The sequence below is a fragment of the Dermacentor silvarum genome, chromosome 4, assembly GCF_013339745.2.
Source record: "Dermacentor silvarum isolate Dsil-2018 chromosome 4, BIME_Dsil_1.4, whole genome shotgun sequence".
NCBI classification, from domain to species: domain Eukaryota; kingdom Metazoa; phylum Arthropoda; class Arachnida; order Ixodida; family Ixodidae; genus Dermacentor; species Dermacentor silvarum.
The window spans coordinates 214,446,677-214,465,277 of record NC_051157.2 but is presented as its reverse complement, the minus strand read 5'-3'; the positions used below and the strand labels follow the sequence as shown (position 1 = coordinate 214,465,277).

The following is an 18,601-nucleotide window of genomic DNA, read 5'->3' as shown; positions in this document are numbered from 1 at the left end:
GTAGATGACGACTACGCTGTTACGAAAGCCCGCGGCCAACGCAGTGTTATGCGCGGCGGTAAACGCAAGAATGCAGGCTTTAAAGACACAAATAGGCTCGAAGTGATCCGGCGTTGCTGTCATTTAAGTACGATTTCAACTGATGGCTGTGGTGATGCGGACTCCGCCACTTCGTTTCGGTTGGACGCTAGCGCCGTTCTTGCTCTCTTGCGTCGCACATTTGCGGCGCTCCTCTCTCACAGAGCTCCGAAAGTAGTCCGAATTAACGAGTTTGATTGCATTGAATAATGCATACGCCGGCCGGCAGCATGCATCTTGTTGTAAAGCGTGCTTGCTGCCGCCCTTGTCGGCGAGATTTTCCCCGCAAGATGCATTATAACCGGTATTTCGTCTCACGCGGCCGCACTGTAAGCGGTATGCGTATACATGAAGAGCTATGGGAAAATTAACGGGAGTCTGAAATGACCATACTATATCCGGTCCTGCACTATAAGCGGTTACGTTATAAGTGGTCTATACTGTATATGCTATACTTGAATAAAATTGTCAATTGTCCCCAACAGCGGAGGCTAGATTTGTTATATTTGTAATGCTTAGCATTTAGCGGTGGTTTGTGTACCGCCCATAAGGGGCAAACATAATCGGTACAGAGGGCCTCACGGCACGCATAATATTTGGTAGCCAATGAATTAAACGAGGAACGAACATGTGATTGACCATTATCGCTGTGCGCAATTTTGAGAAATATAGGCACCATGTGCTTAAGCATTCTGTACCAATGGCCACATTAGAACGAACGTCTTGCTAGCAAACGAACGTCTTGCTAGCAAAAAAAGCACATTTTGTATCAAATATTAAAAATTCACAATGCACTGATGGAACAGATGTGCCAATTGTGCCAAGAGTGGTCCTTTGTGCCACCCTGCTCCAAAAAAACATTTTATCAGAAGATTGTGCTGACCCTGTACCACAACCACACTAAAGGAAACATGCGCACAGCGTATCGCCAGCAGCGAAAACATGCACTGCGGAAGCTGCCACAAGGCAGCTTTCTCGTGTTGCGCAAAGGATCAATCCTGGAGCCATTTGCCGTGGCACGCCAGGTGCCGTGGGAAGGAGACCAATCAGAGCAGCCCCCCCCCCCCCCCCCCCGAGTGAGGGTTGCACAGGAAACTGGCATCATGCGTACCTGCCGGACAGCTTAATTAGAGTTTACTAGTTAAAAGGAGTGGGCCCAGCACAGGCTCCCCGCTGAGGCATTTTTTATTGAAATGTTGGTGGCACCACCGTCGTCTCCACCTGAATGAGTGGCCCTGCACGCTGGCCGGACGCATGTTGCGTTAGAGACCCTACCACCGCTGCATGGAGCTTTGACAGGGATTTCACGCTGCTGTATCTAGTTTAGTTTCTCAGCGATGCAAACAGTGATTGTATTCCACGCCAACGTGTTGCAAAGAACATGGAGAAATTGCGACAGAAACACTGCAAGCAATGCAAGGATGGTGTGTCGAGCAGACAACAGCGACATGGCTCGCGAGCTTGCCGCAGCCATTGGGCGCTGCCAAAACTGTCAGAGCTTCAGCATAAGGCGATGGCAGCGCTGCCACAATTTTAGCGTTCTTTGCATCACTGTCGCCGCTTGCCGTAGTATCCGCTAGATCCACTCCCCCATACTAGTACGCTCTAGCTTGATTCACACTCGTCTCTGGTGTCATCCTGACACTCGTTTCACATTCGTATCTGCTCCCAGCAGCTCTCGTTCCTGCCCGTTTTGGTTGGCTTGGTTTGTGATTGTATTTACAATGATGTGTCAAAACCGAGTAGTCCTAATGAAAAGGTTTTCGGAGATAGTAAGTTGATATCCGATTCTGGTGTGACAAGATGGAATCGGAACACAAGGACACGGAGGTGGCACCCAGCACCACCTCCTCCTTGTCTTTTGAACACGCCGCTACAGAAAGAGCATTTGCAATTACATCATCCTCATCACCTGGATGACTCGCGTTAAGAATGGAGGCCGAAGAACGTAAACAAAGTGCCGATCTGTCAGCAAACAAAGGAGAAGCCGCACGACATCTCGCACCTACATGCAGAGTAAAATAGAGGAGGCGAGATTTCCATGCTGTCACGTGACTGCTGCAGTGGCGCACTGCCAGTCGGTGTGGCCACACTGCCGCTTTATTGCCAATGGTGCACCGCACACGTTTTTCCATCGGTGTGGTTGGGCCTTGCGATAAAAGCCGTTGATGCTGCTCCGCTTTACGATTTCTCCTGCACTGGGCGGAATCAAAGCTGCATCATATTATTCAGACAATCTTGTCTGAATAAATATTCACATGCGCGCTACGCACGGATCTCGTGGTGGCGCTGCTAGGTGGTGCAGTGTGTCCAAAGGGAACTACGAGAGAAAAGTCCGGCTGCATTACACGCTTCATACATGACGCATTTCAGCGGTGGCTATACGGTGTGTCGCTACATTGCTTCGGTGCTAATCGCATTAACATCGACAGTTAATGTGAGATGAGTTCTGCCGAAATATTTTATTTACTGATTAATAAATAACTGCAGCACCATTGAGGCTTTTATAATAGGGTGACGTACAGTTCCGTTTAAAAACCGTAGAAACAACGAAATTGAAATGTAAAATTATACAAACCATAAGATATATTATGTAGCTTGTGAAGGAAGTGAACAAAAGAGAAAAGCACTAAGCGTGCATAGTTTGCATGAACAAATAATTTATTAGCACAAATGAGCATTATTTGGGCTGGTTGGTACATGTTGTCACACAGCAGGTTACTTCAACAGCGCGACACAGGACAAAGGAAAAAGGCACAGGACATAGCGCTGACTTCCAAGTTGGCGCCTTTCTTCTTTGTCCTGTGTCGTGCTGTTGAAACAACACTGCTCAATAACAACTCTGAAATTCATGCATGGAACATCAGCTCACTTTTACACTTAGTAACTTGAACTTCCTAGCTCTAGTAAGAAGATGCAGATGACAGTGAAGGGGACAAAGAAAGCTCTTAATCCCAGTTATTGAGCATTTTGGCCAATCAGTTCTGGAAGAATTTACAAGGTGGAGGAAGAGTAATGAAAAGGAAACACTGCCATTCCCCCAAAAGTAGCATGAAGCTACAGAAGAAACACATACATATTATACAGGTTTCTCAGGAGAAACTTGTATGGGACTCATTCTTTTTAGAAACCCATGGGGGTTTCTGTCGTGTGGATGACAGTTTTGTTTCGTTTCATTTTGATTACTTTGTTTGTTCCTGTCGTCTGCACTTATTAGCACTATAAAACAGCTCACTTCATTTTAAACCAACTTGCCCACAAGACAGTTTTCTTGAACTTCGCATTGCGGTTAGTAATATTTTTTTCGTAACTTACTTTGCTCAGCAATTTCATAGGAGTAGAATAAGCTTCGAAGCACATTAGTGCAGCATTTAATTTCACAAGTTTTTCCAGTCTTGGGCCCCATCAATGGGAAACAAACTGAAATCCTAATCACTGTAAAGCAGATTGTGTGGCTAGGTTCTGGACCTACTCAGAACGCAGCAAGTCATTGTGGCATTCACTGAAGTCATTCTGACAGCAAATCGTGAAGCCCATTAGAACTTCCAAAGCAGTCAGATTTTAGTGTGCAGAACTAAATAAAACTGCTTCATATAATTGGGCAAAATTTGTGTAAATAGCTGTGAAAGCTTCTGAAAACCACTCAGCCAAAGTCTGTGCATGTGTGTCATAGCCACGTGCACTACGTAGACAGCTGTTTGAGATAATCTTTTAGGTGCATGATGACAATTTTGCAATAAGTGGCAAAGGCCTAGTAAACCGGATAGGTGTGTATGTAACATACATGACATAACATATCATACACACTTCAGCAACTTTGAATGGTCGTCATGGGCAGAATAAGTAATGCACCTGATTTCTTAGAAATGAACACTGCTAAGGCAACCAGCTGGTGTGTGAAATTGCAGGTGACCTGAACATAAGTTGTGTTTTCAACAATACTGGGCTTTCATATGGCTGTGCTGTAATCACACCTTCGAAGTACAAACTGTAGTTGGTTCTGTAGATCTGAGAATGCCTTTCTGTGTAAATCTGACAATGAGCTAGGTTCTTTTTAAGTTATCCTTAGCTCTATAAGGGTTTTGACATGCATGTATGGCGCTGATCTTATGTTTTATATTTTGCGCGCACTCGACACCACTGGTTGTTGAGAAGTGCCGCCATCTCTGTAGAGTCACCCAAAGTCATTTGAAATTGTGCTTCTGCTCACCGGTGTGCAGAACTCAGCTTCTTTGCCTCCAAACGCTCCATCATGTGATCCCGCACGTGTGAGTCCTTCTCCTCCTCCAAGGCACGCAATGAGGAGATGCTATTGTTTTGACAACCGCCTGTAGCAGGGTGTGGCCAAAGCTCAGAGATATTCATCACTTTTCTTTTTCTTTGCCTTCAGTTGAGGTTCCCCTTTTGGTTGCTGTTCGCATATTCCCGTACACGGGGGTGGGCACAGTCATCATTTCTCCATGGTTGCGCATGGTGCCCCTTCTCACAGCGACTGCTAAAGCAGTTCTTCGCACTTGTTCCTGGTGAATTTCTTCTTTTGATGAAATGTGCTTTTGGGAAAACAAATTTATAACCGTAAGTTTTGCTAGACATTTTTCGCAATCTCTTACTTTATAGCATATTTTTGCGTGTACAGTTGGGCACCGCGTAAAGCATTCCTTCAACAAAATATTGCTTTCAATAAATTTTTGCTGTAACCATGAGTTTTCAATTGTTTCCTACTACTGGAATTTGCACTCATGAAAATTGACCACAGGGGCACGATTTTTGAAATATATATATATATATGACCCTCAATTGGTCAAGGAGGTTAAAAATATTGTCTTGTTTTTATTTCTTTATTGGATAGCTGTTGACCCAGTAATTATGCTATGGTGCCTCAATTCCTTGAGAGTGCAACAAATAATAAATTGTTTCCTGTATGTGCTTACGTATGCCCAACGCTTATGTAATATGAGGGTGTCTTTAACGTAATAAAATGAAATGAAATGAAAACACGATCTTCTAACGCAGCAAGTTCAGAATACCTGTCAACTGAAGTGCAACGTACTTCCAAAAAGAAAAAAGAAAAACGGACTATTCATGTCATGTAAACCTAATGTGGTGATCTCATGGATACCAGACACCACTGATGTGTACACAAACACTGTGACCGTGGTGCCAAAAGCTGCCTTCATTCAGCACTCAACGGGACAAGAAGAGTGTGCACATTTCCCTGTGTTTTCAAAAGAAGCGCACAACTGGAAGGGCCAATTTGGCAGCTTTCAACAACACGGTCATTGTATCGCCTGCTTAACTGTCAACCGTTATTGCTGTGTGAGCAATAATTGGTTGACAAGTATAGCACTTGTGTGGTGCAGTTTCCTCAAGACCACGTCATGCAATCACTTGAGCACTTGAAGCTATAAATGCTAGCTGACTGTCTGACGTTGTGGCACAAGTTCAAAATGAACTAGGTTTTTTTTTTTTTTTTCAAAGAACGACGTTGACATTTTTTTAGCATTTGAGGTCACTTGTCTTGCCTTTTTTCGTCTCAGAAATAAGACACCTTTCTACTGATTCGATTGCTGCTTGCTCAATCAATTGTTCCTTTGTCTCCATGGCTTGTGTTTGTGATGATTTTAGGTCAAAAGTCCTGATAAGCTTTGAGGTGACCCTTAAGTTTGTGGTACATGTCCATGCAGTTGGCTCTTAGATACTCGGACAGTACACAAGCAACTAATTTCAGACTGACTCACTTTTGTACTCTCAGAATGTGTTGTCAACACTCCTGGCTAACAAACATTGTTGCTTGGAAAACGTCTTGCATGTTCTCTTCTCTTTTGCTCGATGAAGCACACCGTGTTTATAGCTTGTCTTAAAGCAACATGTGAATGTGTTTAAAGAAAGGTCTCATGAAGAAAGTACTTTGTCAATTTAAACACATTCACATGTTGCTTTAAGACAAGCTACAAACACGGTGTGCTTCATCGAGCAAAAAAGAGAACATGCAATACGTTTTCCAAGCAACAATGTTTGTTAGCCAGGAGTGTTTACAACACATTCTGACAGTACAAAAGTAAGTCAGTGTGAAATTGCTTGTGTACTGTCCGAGTATCTAAGAGCCAATTGCTTGGACATGTACCACAAACTTAAGGGTCACCTCAAAGCTTATCAGGACTTTTGACCTGTCAGAACTCCTTTAGAGACCTTAAAGAAAGGTCTCAGGAAGAAAGTGTCAATTTAAACACATTCACATGTTGCTTTAAGACAAGCTACAAACACGGTGTGCTTCATCGAGCAAAAGAGAAGAGAACATGCAAGACGTTTTCCAAGCAACAATGTTTGTTAGCCAGGAGTGTTGACAACACATTCTGACAGTACAAAAGTAAGTCAGTGTGAAATTGCTTGTGTACTGTCCGAGTATCTAAGAGCCAATTGCTTGGACATGTACCACAAGCTTAAGGGTCACCTCAAAGCTTATCAGGACTTTTGACCTGTCAGAATTCCTTGAGAGACCTTAAAGAAAGGTCTCAGGAAGAAAGTACTTTGTCAATTTAAACACATTCACATGTTGCTTTAAGGCAAGCTACAAACACGGTGTGCTTCATCGAGCAAAAGAGAAGAGAACATGCAAGACGTTTTCCAAGCAACAATGTTTGTTAGCCAGGAGTGTTGACAACACATTCTGACAGTACAAAAGTGAGTCAGTGTGAAATTAGTGGCTTGTGTACTGTCCGAGTATCTAAGAGCCAATTGCTTGGATATGTACCACAAACTTAAGGGTCACCTCAAAGCTTATGAGGACTTTTGACCTGTCAGAATTCCTTGAGAGACCTTAAAGAAAGGTCTCAGGAAGAAAGTACTTTGTCAATTTAAACACATTCACATGTTGCTTTAAGACAAGCTACAAACACGGTGTGCTTCATCGAGCAAAAGAGAAGAGAACATGCAAGACGTTTTCCAAGCAACAATGTTTGTTAGCCAGGAGTGTTGACAACACATTCTGACAGTACAAAAGTAAGTCAGTGTGAAATTGCTTGTGTACTGTCCGAGTATCTAAGAGCCAATTGCTTGGACATGTACCACAAACTTAAGGGTCACCTCAAAGCTTATCAGGACTTTTGACCTGTCAGAATTCCTTGAGAGACCTTAAAGAAAGGTCTCAGGAAGCAAGTACTTTGTCAATTTAAAGTCTCTCAAGGAATTCTGACAGGCTCTGCTAGCACTTCGTGGGAAACACACAAGGAAAAGATGATATACAGTGTAGACCGCTTATAACATAAGTCGCCGGAGTCGCAAATATCTGCGCTATAAGCGGTACCGCACTATAACCAAAACAACAATTTTCAAACCCTGTACGTATGCAAAACATGTAGACCAAGCATGTAGACACGCTTTGTACTATCGCGCGCACATCGCGATTACATTTTCTCCAGTGAGCTGGTGGAAACATAATCGAGATGTAGCCGGTGCTCTTCAAGCTCAACAGCTTTGCACCGAGTCAAAACGAAACAACTGTTTGCCGCAACCGTTGCAGAAAAAACTGTGATCGTTATCGACGCGATTATGAACGGCGACTTTGCGGTGCTGAAGGCACACGCCCGACGCACGCACCAAGTCGGTCAGTCGCTGCAACTGGCCGTCCAAACCGCGGTTGCTATCTATGCGATCATCGATGGCGACTACACAGTTTTTTAGGCACGCGGACGACGCGCGTACCGAGTAAAAACGAAACTACTGTTCGCCGCAACCGCTGTGGAGAAAACCGCGGCTGCTATCAACGCGATCGTGGATGACCACTACGCAGTTACGAAAGCCCGCGGCCAACGCGGTGTTATGCGCGGCAGTAAACGCAAGAATACAGGCTTTAAAGACACAAATAGGCTCGAAGCGTTCCGGCGTTGCTGTCATTCACGTACGATTTCAACTGATGGCTGTGGCGATGCGTACTCCGCCGCTTCGTTTCGGTTGGACGCTAGCGCCGTTCTTGCTCTTTTGCGTCGCACATTTGCAGCGCTCCTCGCTCACTGAGCTCCGAAAGTAGTCTGACTTAACCGATTTGCGGCCAAATAAGTCCGAATTAACGAGAGTTTGATTGCATTTAATAATGCATACGCCGGCAGGCAGCACGCACCTTGTTGAGAAGCGTGCTCGCTGCCGCCCTTGTCGGCGAGATTTTCCCGCGGAAGCCGCATTATAACCGGTATTTTGTCTCACGCGGCTGCACTGTAAGCGGTATGCGTATACATGGAGTTCTATGGGAGGGTAAACGGGAGTCGGAAAAGGCCGCGTAGTAGCCGGTTCTGCACTATAAACGGTTACGTTATAAGTAGTCTATACTGTACTTGCATCTGCATTTTGTCTACAGTCCTGTAAGAAGAACCAAGAGCTTTATCTAAACAAAGTTATTGCCTCATTTACACATGTTAAGAATGTGATCGTATATGATGGCAATAGGGGTGGGCTGTGAAGATGGCGTGTGTTGCGTCCGCAGGTGTTTTTTGTGCATGTTATGGATATTGTTGCATAGTAAAGACTTTGGATGAAGTTTGGCTTTGTTTATATCTTGCTCTGTGAATTTAGCACTGGAAAATCATGTTTCATACTTGTAATCACCTAGCACAACTTTGTTGTTTTATCCACAACATCACAGCTTGCCATTGTCAGCACATTTCTCGATGCAGTGTGAACAGGACAGGAAGACAAAGAACGGATGACGACACGAGCGCTTACTCACAACTAGTTTTTATTGAAAGAAATACAGCCAACCCACTTTTAACGATACCGGTTTTAACAACATATCGGGTATAACACTGAGCAGCCAATGCACCGTCAGTTTTTGTATGCGTTCTATGGTAAAATAGACTGCTTACTACAATGCCCCGTTATCAGTTATAACAATTAAATCTGGCTACTGGGTGTGTCTGCCAAAAGAAAAAGAATAGGTAAAGAAAGAAATGTCGCGTGGAAGGTTGACAATGATAAGAAACCTATTCGACAATCATAACACGTGGTTGTCGTGTTCCTTGAATAGTTTTCAAATCATAGGCTTCATTGCGACCTTTTTTCTTCTCCTACCATGATTACTATATATATATTCTGTATTTCTTTCAATAAATAATTAGTCGTGGTTAAGCGTTCATCTTGTTGTCCTGTCTTTGTGTCCCTGTCCATTAGCACTCTTTTCCAAGTTCACGCTTTTGTCAAACTCAGGCTCAGGCCAGAGCATCCCACGCTTGAACTGAAACTAGGGGCGTGCAAATATTTGAAAAGTTCGAATATGCGGTTGGATACGATTATTTGAATCAAATCAAGTATATTGCTGGCTGTGCGAGAGTAAACATGGTTCTTAGCATTGGTTTCTATCTAGTCAGAATATAGGGGCGAGTTCGTGCTGAATTTTGCGATGACTTTTGTGTGCCTGTGTGTGTGTGTGTGTGTGTGTGTGTGTGTGTGTGTGTGTGTGTGTGTGTGTGTGTGAGAAAGAGAGAGAGAGAGAGAGCTTATTGCATGATAGCATGTGCAGTGAGCGAGGACTGGCACAGGGTCAAATGGCTTTGAGCTTACGGGCATTTGATGCGGCATACTAAGGCACAGGCTAGCGGGAACGCTAGGGGAAATTACTAAATATTCCAAATTAACATGAGCCAAATACACAATGGTTTGGTATAACAGCTTACTAGATAGGTTTTTAATGTTGACAATGTAATTGCAATGTTCCAACATAACAAATTAACCTAAGTTGCCAATAAATACATCTGCATATCATTATTTGATATTTGATTCGATATGCGAAGCTGAGTATTCGTATTCGATTCGTATTCAAAAATTTAGATATTCGCACACCCCTAACTGAAACCAGAGTTGTATGTAATGAACTACATGTCAATAATTACTTGTAGTAAATTACATTTTCGGGGTAGTTTTGCAATTGATCGATTACTCTTTTTTACTCGGTAACATTAACTGTAATTCATTAGAGAGTTTTAGAAGTGCCGTGTTACGATAAGTGCGGTATACGGTACTGTATTACCGTTCCGTACTTTGTCCAACAGCATGTGAAACCTTTTTTTTTTGTTACGTAGGTGGTTTTGTCAAAGCAGTATAGAAATACAGGCCTATTTGTTGTAAATTGCACCGCTGCCAACACTTTACACCAGCAGATAAGTAGAATATAGTTAATTACGGCAATAAAAACTCGATGCCCTCTCTAAGTAAAGTCTGCGTCACTAGATGGCGCCACCAACCCTAAGTGTTTTTTTTTTCTTTTTTGCGACACTTTATGTTCTGTTTCTTTTATTTATTTTCATTTATTTTAATCTTCCTTTTTTTTAATTTGGCCTGAGTATATTACTCACCTGTTACGAAGGGTACGGCCACAAGTTCAGTTCAGCTCAGCTCAAGTTTATGCTTCCGGTTAGAAGAGCTGTCATACTAGCTGCCACTTCGTCATGTTGCAAAAGGTGAATTAAAATTAACTTATCCCTTGGTCTTACCATGTTGAAAAACGCACGCGAGACACGGTAATGTACAGCGTAGACTCTGTGGCCAACGCCAGTTTCTCGCTATGTTTTGGCTTGGTCTCGCTTGGCTCACAAAACACAGTGCGCACGTTACCGTACTCCTTACCATCTAGCTTTCCGTACAGTAAAGTGCGAGCATGCACAGTCTTCGGCTGGTATGATATTACCGCACTTACCGTGTGGTGACTTGTCACTGCTATAACTCTCTCTATACTTTTTTCAGTAAATGAATACTTGTAACCAGTTGCATGTAACCAGTGCACTATTGACAAGACAAGCTGTGACAGGCAAAACAGCTTTGAGCTAATAAACTTGATGGGAATTACAGTATAATGCCACATAGTGGCCTCCCAACTGCGCATGCTCACACAGGAAAACCCTGATGTTCAGTGTTTGTTTCCTTGCACTGCAACAGATGTTGGCCAACAAATTCAAACAGCATTGCTATGGCTTGATAGCGATGGCCACTTGGAACGTTGACAGACACCAGAAAAACACCTACAGACAATTTTTCCAGCTTTTCATTGACCCTACCTGGAGTGCCTCCTCCAAGCCCCAGCAATGATGAAGTGCTTGGCTTTATAAGTAACCCAGATGTGAGCATTGTGGCATTGAGTAATCCTGTGTGCAAAGGTGTTCGTACGGCGCAACACTGCCCTTCTCTTCAGCTTGCACATTGAGCGAGCTTTCAGTGTTGCTGATCATGTTCTCACCAGAAAACAAGGGAAGATAACCGACAAAAATTTTGAAAAGCAATTGTAAGCAAAGATAAATGTGTGAAGGACTGCACAGGATGCACTGAAACAACCTGGCCAGCTTATTTTATTTTTAGTAAAAGTTGGGAGCAAACTAACGTAAAGTCTTAAATTACTTTTTAGCAATTCCATAATTTTGTGGGGCCAGTAATTAGTCACTGTAATCAATTAAATTTTTAAATAAGTAATTGTATAATTCTAATCGGTAATTTTTTTTTCATATGGTAACTTTTTTCTGTAGGTCTCACTGTAATGCATCACAAAGGCTCGTTATAATTTTTGGCATCAAAGGTGTGTTGGATAGAGTGAACTCCAAAACACACGATACCATCAGCTGATTAACATAATGTTCACCTCAGCAAGGATCGGGTTTTTTCTGCAGTGCGGACGTGATCTTGTCGCAAAACAATTCATTGCAGGTTAGTAATTCTCACTATGTTTCGTTGCAAACCCGGTGGGATCTCTGGAGCTAAAGAGAAATGCAGTGAGATGGTGGCCGGTAACAACACACAGGACTGCAAGCAATACAGCCATATGATGACTTGGGTACCCCAGATGCCCCACGTGTGTTTTATTGAACGGTACTTCTTTCTTTTTGTGTACTCGAGATAAACTTGAAGAAGTGAATGTGGAGGAGCTGGGAGTATGTTGTTGACAAACTGTGGTGGTGTTGCAGGCAAGTGGTTCAATTATGGCATCATTGTGGCGGTGATGCTGCTGGACCTGAACATGTGGAAAAACCAGATCTTCTACCAGCCGGAGGACTACGGTCAGTACACTGGTCCCGACAGCAAGGTGCACACTGTGGTCAACTACGCCACACTAGCCACAGGTGAGCCGTAAGAGTCATTCCTGTGCACTACGAGCGTGCCACGCATGGTGTTCTTTGCTTCTTTCTTTCTTTTCTATATTTGCCTGTAAAAATGTGACACATGTAGCACAAACAGTTTTTGGTGGGCCCAATAAGTAATAATTAGTCAGAAGCAGGTGAACTCATTCGGTATATAATGGAAACATGGACATATACAAGGACACAAACATTAGAAACAACATTATACGTTAATATACATTGTGAGGAGAAAAACAAGCGCAATAATCAAATTCAGTGGAGAATAAGTGTAAGACAGCAGCACATAGACAAGAAATGGAAATGTCATGATAATAAGACCAGGCTCATATAGTATTGTTTTAATAAAGAATTGGGACTGTGGGGTTTTATATCTGGAGGTATACTGTTCGAAATTCTGACTCCAGTAGTTGTAAACTGACATTCCCCGTATAGATTATGAATGGTGCTCAGTAGTGTTTCTCGTCATTTGGTATGAACAACGAAATATGTTTACGTGAGAATTAAACCTTTTTTTCCAGTTAATCTGGTTTGGAACTTTGCGGTTTGCACAGATGTCGTGAGCGAGGAGGCAACATGTGGCGATCGTTCGACACGTGAAAGGTGCAGGAAAATGGCCCTCATGCCGTCACAGTTTCTTACAATTATATCCAGAGGGAAAAGTGGCACTGCAGAGCTGTTTTATGCTTGGGAATGCTGAGGATTAAGGGCTTTGGATTGGCACCATGCTCTGATAGCCAGGACACTTACTTGATCTGGAGAGCAGTGCTTCATCTGCCTCCCAATGGTTGAACTAGAACAGCGTGTGTAAGACAGCGCGTTTGCTATTATAGAAACATTTGTTGTTAACCCACTGAGTGCCATGCTTGAGTTATAGATGACCTTGCGCGGGATAACAGCATTGAGCGTGTGGCCCAGGTAACTTCCAGTCACATGCCTTATCAGTTCACTACACCGCAATAAAAAGCGTGTTTTCAAGTTGTTTCAATGTATGGAAAGTCTATTTTTACATTTTCGGATAGAAGAAGGGGGCTTAATGCTTGAAAACTACCGTGTTTATTCAAATAAAAGGCGAGGTTTTTTACCCAGACTATTTAGCCTCAAAGTCACCCATGCCATTTTGCTGTGGCTTCACGGCAGCGCGCATTTTGCCCTCTAGTGTGGCTTTACGGCAGCATGCGCCTCGATCCCATAAAGCCAGACTATAAGAGAGAGAGAAAGAAGTGGTTCTTTATGAACAAAAAAGGTTGGCGCTATCTTCTGCAGCCCTTGAGGGAGCATGGTTCAGACTATATTTTTTTTTCTTGGGTCCTCCAACTGGCACCCTTGCCTTATAATCGATTGTGACCGCCTTATAATCGAATAAATACGATAGAACTAATCATAATTTTTCATACATGTTACGGCAAACTTGACTCGTAATATTGTGGTTATGCATGGTCCCACGAACACGTTGAAAATCAGCCGGCTTCTGTTTTAGCGCATTCCTACTACACGCCATTGCCTTTTTTTTGCCCGCTAAATTTAGTGCACTATGTCAGGAGGCAAAACTGCTAGTCGTTCGGGGCCCAGGTCTATAGTCTATAAAGGGTCCATACTTGTCTGTTGGGATGGCTGGCTCTAGCAGCACAGCCGGCCTTCCCATGTTTCTACATCTAAAGCAAAATATATATAAGATATACTCATCTGGGCATTGATGCACACCCCTGGCCAGTATCTTTTTCCTCATAGAACAGCCAAGGTTTATAATAAGAAACTACCATAATTGAAAATGTTAATTATCCGACGTCTTCATTTTTGTTTGAATTTTCTGAGGTAAACAATGAAATGTTCAGCAACAATGACAATAAATAGTAGTATTTTAATTTGAAGCCTGCTAATGTGTTACCTAAAAATTTAATTTGTTGTACTTAGGCAAAACCTCCGCCACACAGGGGACAAAAACGCCCAAAACACTCGGCACACAGAGGGCTACACATCAGAGCTTGCACTGGTGGGTACAGCAGTTATATCAGATGTGAATAGCACCACTGCCTGGTCACTGCATTTGGAGGGAAGGATGAGCAGGGCAAAAATCTGTCCTTATTTTTAAATAAGAAAACCAGGGAGAAATGGCAATTTTTGTACTTTGGCAGCCCTGAGTTTGGGATTTACCTGGTAGCTTTCACAAACGATTAGCCCATAGTCTCATTTTGGACACATACTTTTATAGAGAGCTTGACAAGCATATCTATACAACTCCTCATTTACAGACGTTATTTACACTTTATAAGAAAATCACATAAACAAAGTCAACAAATATAGATCTGCTTGGTGATCCCTTGTTTACTTTGTTTTCTGCACATTGGCATAGGAAAAAAAGCACGAATATTAATGTTCATGGGCATACTTTGCAAAAGGTATGACGCTTTTCCTTATCCTGCAAGCCCTGGTTGACCTTCATTTGCATTTATTGTGTGTCCATCTTCAACCTATCGAGCCTTTGAACATACCGTTATTGGTAAAACAATCTCTCAATGTCGCAGCTACCATGCGCAATGCTGTTTTCATAGATGTGACGTGCAGGAAATGGGATGCAATGTGTCATTGTGATGTTTATGTAAACATGGATACTAAATGGTCAACAAGCTTTCGTAAACTGAAGGCCGGCAGGTGGTGAATACACTGCATATCTCGGCATTCGCTTGAATAATAAGCAGAAACGAAGCATATATTATATTCATATATGATCAATAATGCTAATACAATATACCTCGACCACTTGGTGGCACAAGATGGGCAGCATTCATTGATTTTGTAACACCTGCATTTATTCTCATCCATTACAGAAGGGTGGAAATTGGAGAAAAATCGGGCTTATCTCAGTTGTTATAAAACTTGTTCAGGATGCACAAATTGGGAATTATTGGGCCTTACCTGAAAACAAACAACTCTAACCATATATCTACTGCGGCATACGGGGATGATGCCAGTTAAGGTGTTTGTGATGGTCTCAAAGTATAGGTTAATAGCAAAAAAGTAGTGCGACGCACTGTTTGTGATTGGCAGCTGTGCCCCCCTGAGTTGCCATGGTGTTGTGCTGCTGAGCACATAGTCTCGGGTTCGGTTCCTGATAACATATGATAAAAAACAGCGCCAAAGACGAGCACAAGGAATGGAAAAACCACAAGACGGTGCGCTAGGACGAGCACACCTTCGTGTTGTTTTTCCTTTTCTCGTGCTCGTCTTTGGTGCTGTTTTCGGTCATGTTACCTCACCAACTCGCCCATCTGTCCCTAATTTCGATTCCAGGTCACCGGGGCTGCATTTTGATCGGGGCGAAATAAAAAAACGGTTGTGTCCTGTCCTTTGAGGGCACACTTAGGAAACCCAGGTGGTCAGAATTAATCCGAAGCCTTTGACTATGGTGTCCCTCATGTTCCAGTTTTGGACATTTTAAACCCCATAATGCAATAATTAAATTTTATTCTTTGCATACACTTGGAATACGGAAGTTATGTACTGGAGGGGGCCTGTTATGATAAACATGTAATTCTAGATTCAGTGTAAGCTGAAACAGCATGATTAAATGAGGACAGAGAAGCTAACGTGAACCACAGGACAAGAGCTGACTGCCAACTGTCTTTTACTCAGAGAAAGCCAGCCTTTTGCAGTCTTCATATCACGCATGCATATGTAAGTGTAAGTCAATATCAGTTTTGCTCTTCTAAATTTATTCTTTCCTTGGTACAAGCCAGCTTTAATGTAGCATTTTGATGGTTTAGATAAATGTACGCTTAACGGCTCTGGGCCCTCGTTGTGCATGTCTTCTGGCATGCATTTAGTTGAGCGTGCAGCACTGCCGAGACATTGCCAAGACTAAATTCTGTGCTGCTGTCTGGCAGATGCAGATCAAAACACTTTTGTGGCAGCGGTGGTGCCTTTCACTAAGCCTAGCAGCATCAGCTCAAACAACTTGCCTAACAAGGAGCAGTGACAAACCATTGCTAATTATTTTAAGTAAGAGCTGATTTCACAACGATTTTGTTTTAAATTGCAGAGAAAATTCAGTAGCAAGGGTAAATTCGGCTTCAAGCGGGTGCACCAGGCACTGCCATGTCGTCATGCTGTCCATGCGAAGAGAGTACAGTCAAACCTTCATATAACGAAGTTGTGTTTCCAGCGAAAAACTTCGTTATGTCGAGGTTTCGTTAATTCTATAGAACTAAGATGGGGAAATAAAAATAGTTCGTTACATCGCGAATTTCTTTATATCGAGCTTCGTTATATCAAGGTTTCACTGTAAATCCAAGAGACAGCATGCCCACACGACCCACAAAGCTTCCCACTGAGTTCTCCACCTGCACACTTTGGACTAGAGTCAAACCTCAATATAACAAAACTCTCGACATAACGGAAGTTTTTCGCTGGAGGCACAACATCGTTATATGGAGGTTTGACTGTACAGCCTTTATAGCGAACTTCTCTGGTGCTCCAACATTTTTCATTATGCAGGTAATATCCGGTCGCGCACCGTAATGCTCACACTAGAGCAGACTAAGCACGCTTACGCAAAGACCACCTTTATTTAACCCATTAAGGCCCAGCATACTTTAAAAAGTACAATACCATTTTAACTTGTAAATAGTTAAAGAAGGGACATACTGTGTTCCTTAGTATGCCATTTTGTTAAGGCTCCTGCCAAGACAACCACATTGTAGTTTTTTGTCAGCTGCATGGCGTATTTGATCTATTGATTGCCAAACTTCGCGAAGTGCTGAACATTGCAGGTGGTGCTGTACATTCTTAATTTTTTGTCAAGCATAGCATATGCTTCCCGAAGCTCAAGTTTGTGTGGAAGTTTTAGAAAAGGATGTCGTAAACGATGAATGCATGATATTCCATATAGTACTGTACATGTTTATAGCATCCCAAGAAAATGAATACAGGTGTACTTTGTAAAGTACACTGGGCCTACGTGTATGCTAGAGGAGTGTGCATGTTCTCGAAGCACACACAATGTTTTTTTTTACCTGTATTGCAACAAAATATTTTTTCTGACTACAAAAACTTCAGAGACCATTGCACGTAAAAAATATATATCAAGAATTACATCAACATTGCTATTTTTCCACTGTTCCTTCCTTGCTGCTGACAAAGGTGACGACGCTCTTATCTTCACAGTCAATAAAACAGCGAGCAATGTTACAGTAAATTTAGATAAATAAAAACATTTAGATATCATATGAACATTATTTAAAGAGACAGATACTTTATGCAGGATTTTATTACAAATTGCAAAATAGGTGGGAGAAAACAAAAAAAAAAACCTTGCACTTGGCCGTGCAACGCTTGAAACAGCGAAGCTAGGTGATCGTAGCCCAGCATTTTCTGGAAATGTGCGCGAACTTTTCATCTTATTACTCATGATGATTTCTTTTCGCGCATCTCGGACTTACGGCCGCCACTGCGCATTGCATAGAGCAGCTTGCAACACCGACACCATGTTCCAGGAGACCCGCTCCGTGAATGTGTCTGTCGCTCTCTTTCTCTCGCTCTCATAGCGCGCAAAACCTCTTCACCTCGCAGAGCACGAGCGTACGAATGCACCAGCTGTGAATGAAGACGACGACACTCGTATGCAATCATATGGTTCGCATAAATGCATGTTCTGCAAGTGTGGCTGTACAGCCTAGTGGTTACGGCGCACGCTTTGAGACTTGGGGTACGCGGGTTCGAATCCCGCCCTGGCAAGAAAGTTTATTTTCTTGGTAGTTTCTTGATACGCGCCATAAATAACGGCTGGCTTAAACAGCTTCACTGTTAAAAACAACAAAGACAGTCTATATTAGAGCACTGCACGGGCCGATTTTTAGAGCCCGGGCCCGGCCCGGGCCCATTTTTACGTTGGGCTACCCGCCCGAGCCCGACCAAAAGTTTTATGGTGAGACCCGGGCCCGGAAATATTCTACGTTACCCGCCCAGCTCGGCCCGCCACCCCTTTACCTTAGGCCCGAGCCCGGCCCGAGACCGGAAAAGATCACCGAGCGGCATTTAAAAAAATAAAATAAAGAAGAGAATGAAAGAAATTTATTCTTAAGGCATAAAAACATGTCATATGCAATTATGAACACCATTTGAGCGGTCTGAACGCAAATACCAGCGCGCGAAGTAGACGATTGACCCTGCCGAGCAGTATTGCCAGCAGTTTCCAAAGGCGCGATCTTGATGCGGCCCAATCCACAATTCTATCGCAGCGCCGCCACAGTATTTTTCCACGTCGGGCGCCTCACTGCAAAGCATGCGCCGCCCTAGGCGCTCGTCCCACAACCGTATTCTAGTACACTATAGCCGAAGCACAGCCACAACCGGTCGTGAGCGCAGCACACGGATGGAGTAAATGGATAAAAAATGCTTCTCGTTCCTCCATGGTGCAG

At 43.0% G+C, this 18,601-nt stretch overlaps 1 protein-coding gene across 2 annotated transcripts in view; it reads left to right on the top strand.

Annotated features, from left to right (window-relative positions):
- Positions 1–18,601, top strand: part of LOC119450937 (transmembrane protein 117) — a 91,246-nt gene that overhangs the window by 40,089 nt on the left and 32,556 nt on the right. For both annotated transcript variants that reach the window (XM_037714401.2, XM_037714402.2), the window contains exon 10: positions 12,015–12,170. In XM_037714401.2, coding sequence (XP_037570329.1) covers positions 12,015–12,170 — 156 coding nt within the window. The remainder of the gene's footprint in view (positions 1–12,014; positions 12,171–18,601) is intronic.